The sequence below is a fragment of the Elephantulus edwardii genome, unplaced genomic scaffold (assembly GCF_000299155.1).
Source record: "Elephantulus edwardii isolate Elephantulus edwardi_28Jun2011 unplaced genomic scaffold, EleEdw1.0 scaffold00121, whole genome shotgun sequence".
In the NCBI taxonomy this organism is placed as follows: domain Eukaryota; kingdom Metazoa; phylum Chordata; class Mammalia; order Macroscelidea; family Macroscelididae; genus Elephantulus; species Elephantulus edwardii.
In genome coordinates this window covers 3,923,226-3,929,186 of record NW_006399871.1, presented here as the reverse complement: position 1 = coordinate 3,929,186, position 5,961 = coordinate 3,923,226, and the positions used below count along the sequence as shown (strand labels likewise).

At 48.4% G+C, this 5,961-nt stretch overlaps 1 protein-coding gene across 1 annotated transcript; it reads right to left on the bottom strand.

Moving 5' to 3' along the window:
• Positions 1-622: 622 nt before the first annotated feature.
• PRSS45 (protease, serine, 45) lies at positions 623-5,606 on the bottom strand. The gene is made up of 5 exons (XM_006893039.1): positions 5,561-5,606; positions 2,859-3,006; positions 2,091-2,365; positions 1,193-1,356; positions 623-853 (listed from the first exon to the last, which is right to left on the bottom strand). Exons 1-5 carry the CDS (start codon positions 5,604-5,606, stop codon positions 623-625), a joined length of 864 nt encoding a protein of 287 aa, XP_006893101.1.
• Between the last annotated feature and the right edge of the window lie 355 nt (positions 5,607-5,961).

The window sequence follows — 5,961 nt, the reverse complement described above, 5'->3', positions numbered from 1 at the left end:
GCAACTCAAAGGCCTGCAGTTCGAATCCACCAGCTGCTTTAAAGGAGAAAGATGAGCAATCTCCTCCCATGTGATTTACTGTCTCTAAAAAAACCTCTGGAGGGTCAGCTGCGGTTCAGTTTGACTCCATGCTACATAATAGCAGTAAACAATATGTGAGCCGTCCTTCCTACTGTCTGCCTACAAACATGTTCCAACTGCTTCCTTCCCACACGCCCACTTGACAAATGAGGAAACTCAGATGGCAGGCGGAGGCCCCTCGCTGTGCCCCAGCACAGCCCTCTCAGTCTCAGCCGCAGGGCACTTGCTGGCCAGAATTCATTCCAGGAGGCCCTGTCGGCACATCCACCCCAGCCCCAACCACGAGGTCACTGCAGGGACGAGAAGAGAGGCCGTTCTGCTTACACAAGTTTAATCTTTGTTGCCTGATCCCCAGTTCCTGAACTCTTCGAGGCCTTTCTCTTGACCACCAGGGCCCGGTCATCCGCCCCGTCCCTCTCGGGTAGGACGGTGAAGCACAGACTCAGTCGCCTGGGCCACTCAGTCCACACCCTACTGAGCATGGACGCATGACTCTGGTCTAACTAGGATCTGTCCGCATTCTGCAGAGGGGAAGGAGAGGTCAGGGACCCACATGGGGCTGCAGTAGCCAGGACAGGAGGAGGAGCCAGGGGAAGGCCCGGGGGGCTGCCAGAGCCCCATCAAGCTGCTTCTGGATCCATTTGCTGTATTTGGTGACCCGGCTGTACACGTCTGGCTTCAGGACTTGGGCACAGGCTTTCTCCCAGGACAACACACCGGCCAGAATCCATCTGCCCTCGACTTCACAGGCCAGGGGCCCTCCAGAGTCTCCCTAGAGAGAGAGGAAGGGGGAGGTCTAAGTGTAAATCCATCCTGGACCCCAGGATACCCACTCCTCTGAGCTCTGCTACAAAATCCTTTCCTTCCCGGAACCTGAGATGGGAAGATCTACCTAGCTCTTCACTAGGGACCCCATCCTAGGCTCTGACCAGTAACTGCCACCGTAGAATCTCAGCTAAAACCAGCCACATGGGGTGGGAGGGGTGGCGAGGTGGAAGCAGAACACTGCCTGGTGCTGATAACAAAAAGCCAAGAGAATGCCCCACCCCCTGAGGCCCCCGTAAGGAATTGCCCTGCACAGGACAGCTGCTGGGGCCTCCCAGAAGCTCACATAGCACAAGTTTTCCCCATAATTGGTGGCACAGAGCATGTCGTCCAGGACAAGGGGGATGATCCGGGGGAAGTTGACCTTCTTGTGGTAAATCTGGTCACACCGCTTGTTGTCCATGATAAAGACCTCGGCCTCCTGCAGCTCTGGGGTCAACGTGGAGTTGGCTGGGGAGGAGGCCGGTGGGGGTGAGCACGCATTTCACACTCTCACCCAGACCTGCCCGTCTCCACACGTTCAGCTCACTTCGAATTTCAAGACCAAGCCAAGCCACACCTTTTCTCACATCTCACACGCTCCCTCTCTGGATGCCTTCCCTCTGCACAAAGACCACCCCCTACCCCCACCCCGAAAGCCTCTCACCCTGGAAAGCTGGGGTTTGGGGTCTCCTTCTCTGGGAAGCTTTCATTTTGGAATGGAAAATGTAGCCACTTATCCTAAAAGGCCCCCAAACATGGTCTTCTTTTCCAGCCTGTGAGCTCTGCACTGACTGTGCCCTCTACGATCTGATCTGGTACCCTGGGCAGCTGCTCTGTCCCGGAGTTCCTCCTCGATCCCTCCCAGCTTGACTTAAAGATTCTCTGATCAGATCTTAGCCTCCCTTCTGCCAAGTTTGTCAGATAAAGGAGGGAGGGAGTGAATTTATGAATCTTTGTTTCTGAGCGTCTGGGGAAGCCGAGTGACCCTGGCCCGCCTGGGCATTACTGGGCCTCAACAAGGTGCCCATTTCAAGCTCACAGGCATGAACTGTGACAGTGGTTACCATGTAAACAACAGCCCGTACCCCCAGAGAACCAAGAGCCAGAGGTGCTCAGTCACAAGCTGACACCATGGTGGGACCCCAAAAGGAAAAGTGGGCTTATCATGTTACCCTACACCGCACCCATCCCATCCCACTCACCGGAGAAGCGCTGCCTTATCTGTCCCCAGCCGGTCACCCAGCACTGCGTTCCGACCCTCAGGTTGAAGCTGGGCTCCGGAAGACAGATGGGCTGCACGTACTCACTCAGGGTGGCGGGACTGAGGAGCTGGAGAAGGGCCACGTCGCCCATGATGAAGGTCCGGCCCCAGAACCTGGGGTGCAAAATTATGTCCCTCACGGGGATCCAGAGGACTCTGGAGGAGTTCAGGGGTTTCAGCCTGTAGGTGCCGAGCATCACCGTGTACTCCTTGGTGCTGCAGGAGACAGAGACCTGGAGGAGGTCAGCGGCTAAGCAGGTTTGGCCTCCTGCCTTCAACAAGATCCCTCACCGTCAGCAGAAGCCTGATTTGCTCTGCTCGTCCACTGCACCTAAGGGGTAAGGGGGCCTTGGTGGTTCAGTGTCAGGGGGGCGTTCATCATCATCCGGGTAGGCAGCCTGGCCTGTGTGTCCTGTGTGGAAGGTGTGGGGATGCACAGATGCTCTCAGGTACAGGACAGTGGGAAATGTGTGTTAGGTTTTCCTCACCACTCTGCTTAAGGAGGTCTTGGTCCCTCAAGACTCCTGTTCCATCCAGCACAGTCCCTGTGCCCCCTCTGAGATCTTGAACTTGATGCTTTCCTGTTCCAGGAACCCCTCTTCCTGCCATTCACCCCCTAAAGTTCCCTAAAGGAAATGAGGAGTCTGGGCAGGAGCACCATAGCTCTGGGTCTCTTGGGCCCTGGACACGTGGATCACCTTTCACCCACCTTTCGATGCAGTGGGCTGCGGTCACCACCCAGATGGGGTCAATGAGGGCCCCTCCGCACACGTGCTCCTTTCCCAGCCGCAGGCTCGCCTCCCAAGGCCAATGGCGGCGCACATCCATGTTCTCTGACCACCAGGGCTTGGCACAAACTTTAGGAACAACAGTGTCGGTGAGACATAGCACGCACACAGAGGGAGGTAAGAATGACCAAGACCCCCACCCACCCAGGGCTGTAACCTCACGTTAAAGGTGGGAAGGCTGAGGAGGAGGATGGCCAGTGGCTTACCCAAAGGCACTGAGCTAGACAGGAAGTGACAAAGGCAGAGATAAAAAAGCAACAAGTCAGAGACAGAGATACCACAGCAGGAGAGAAGAAGGGATAGCAAAACAGAGGAGCAGCCCGCACAGGTGAGCTGGGGGGTGCGTTGTGCCTGGAATTTGCAGGTTAAGGTGTATGGAGATGTTGTCATGTCCAGTAGGAATTATTTTACTTTAAAAAAAAATCCTTAAACCATTATTTTAATATTATTTCACTTTTAAAATCAATAGCATTTTTCTATACCAGCACAACTAACTAGAAAATATATTCAAAATTAGAAAATAAGAGAAAGGCTGTAGTCTTTGATCTTCTTCAGTAAGGGCTTCAAGTCCTCTTCACTCTCACAAAGCAAGGTTGTGTCTTCTGCGTAACACGGGCGTTGATGAGTCTTCCTCCAATCCTGCGGCCATAGTCTTCTCCATATAGTCAAGCTTCTCCAATAATTTGCTCAGCAAACTGAGAGCTGTGGTGAAAGGTTACCATCCTGACACATCTTTCCTGATTTTAAACCAGGTCGTGTCCCCTTGTTTTGTTTCACAAACTGCTTCTTGGTCTATATACAGGTTCCACATAGGCACAATTAAGTATTCTGGAATTTTTCTTCTTCTCAATGTCATCCACAATTTATTATAATCTATACAGTTGAACGCCTTTACCTAGTCAATAAAACACACGTAAACATGTTTCGAGTATTTTCTGCTTTCAGCAAGATATACCTGACACCAGCTGTTATATCCCTCATACCCCGAGCTCTTCTGAATCCAGTTTGAATTTCTGGCACTTCCTTGCGGATACACTGCTCTAGTCCTTTTTAAAATAATCTTGAGCAAGGTTTAACCTGCACATGGTATTAATGATATTGTTAATTTTCACATTCTATCAGATTACCTTTTATTCAAGCAGGCACAAACTTGGTTCTTTTCTAGTCACTTGGCCAGGTAGCTCTCTTCTAAATTTCTTGGCATAGACAAGTGGGTACTAGTGAGCCCTGGTGGCCTACTGGTAAAGAAATGCACTCCCAGCCCAAAGGCAGGTGGTTCAAATTCACCAGCTGCTCCTAGGGAGAAAGATGGGCAATCTCCTCCTTACAAAGTATTGCCTCTGAAAGTATGCTGGAGAGTCAGTTATGATTTAGCTTCAACTCAGTAGTATATCCAAGGTATTTGTTTGTTGAAACACCTTAATTTGTATTCGACTAGTTCCTGTAGCCTCATTTTTTTTTAGTGTCTTCAGTACAGCTTAAACATCTTCCTTAATTACCACTCTTAATCACATGCTACCTTCCTGAAATGGTTTAATGTCAACCAATTCTTTTTGGTACAGCATTCTTCTAGTGATGCCTCCTGCATCATCCAACATTTCCCTCTGGAATCTTTCAGTGCCACAACTCAAGTGTTCAATGCTTTCTTCCGTTCTTTCAGCTTGAGAAATGCCTACTCCGTTCTTTCCTTTTGGTTTTCTAACTCCAGGACTTTTCACATTCCAGTGTAATACTTCACTTGGTTGTCTTGAGCTGCTCTTTGAAACTTCTTTCAGCTCTCTTTAGCATGTTTTCCTTTTTCTTTCGCTTTTCTGTGCTCTAGCACAAGTTTCAGAGTCTATTCTGACACTCATTTTGGTCTTTTCTTTCTTTCCTGTGATTGTAGTAATTATTTTGCTTTCTTCACATAATAAGTCCTTGACACCATCCCACAGCTTTTCTGGGCTTCAGTCCTTAGTATTCAACACTTTAAATTTATCCTTTAAATGGTTTCTAAATTATTATGTAAAATATTACCTGTTGTTGTTAGGTGCTGCCGGGTCAAGCATGACTCACAATGATCCAATGAACAACAGAACTGAATCCTGTCCTAATCTGCACCGTCCTTATTATCCCCGACATACTTGGTTCATTGTCACAGTCACTGTATCAGTTCATCCTGTTGGGAGCCTTCCTCTCTTTCATTGACCCTCCAAACATGAGGTCCCTTTCTGGGGAATAGCCAAACCCTTAATCATGTGCACAACCAGAGTTTCTGAAAATATGGTATCAATGGAGATTTATGAATTGATAACTATACTCTGGTTTTTAGAAGAAAATATTCTTGTAAAACACCCATTGCATATTTAAGGATAAAGAGCCACCTTGCATGTTATTTAAATGATTGGGAAAAATCTTTTATGCATCTGTTATGTGTTTCTTGATCATTTTTAATTTTTTTCCAATGTTTGGTAAGCATAAAATAGTTTCCATAGGAAAGATTTTAAAGCTAGAGTTAAGTGAAAAGAGTAGGAAAAGCAAGGAATCCAGAGCACAGCTCAATTACATAAATTAACAATGCATGAAATACTTTCACACAGAACCAGCATTTGTTTTCACAAAACACAAAAACAAAGATACTCACCGGACATGTAAGAAAAGTAGAAGCAGAAGGGAGTGGGCATGGGCATCTTAGGAATAACTAAATTAATCAAACAACAGTGACCCAAGGCCGCATTTTGGCAGGATAAATGTCAACAGAGATTCAAGAAATCAAGAGCAGAAACAACCCAACCCTTCACCTTGAGGTCTAAGGAAAAAGACAGGAAGACAGAGGAGTTAATCCCCAAAGATACAGTCATGGGGCCCCGGGTGGGGTCTTTGTGGAACTGAACAGGTTCATGTCTACAAAGAGGGTCTGTGTCAGCATTTTAAGTGTTCTCTTGGGACAGGCTTCCCACTCTGATGACCTGGGCTGAATGAAAAGGCTCTGGCTTCCCACAGGAGGTCCAGATACTTCTTCCTGGGAACTGTTGGGTCTAAATA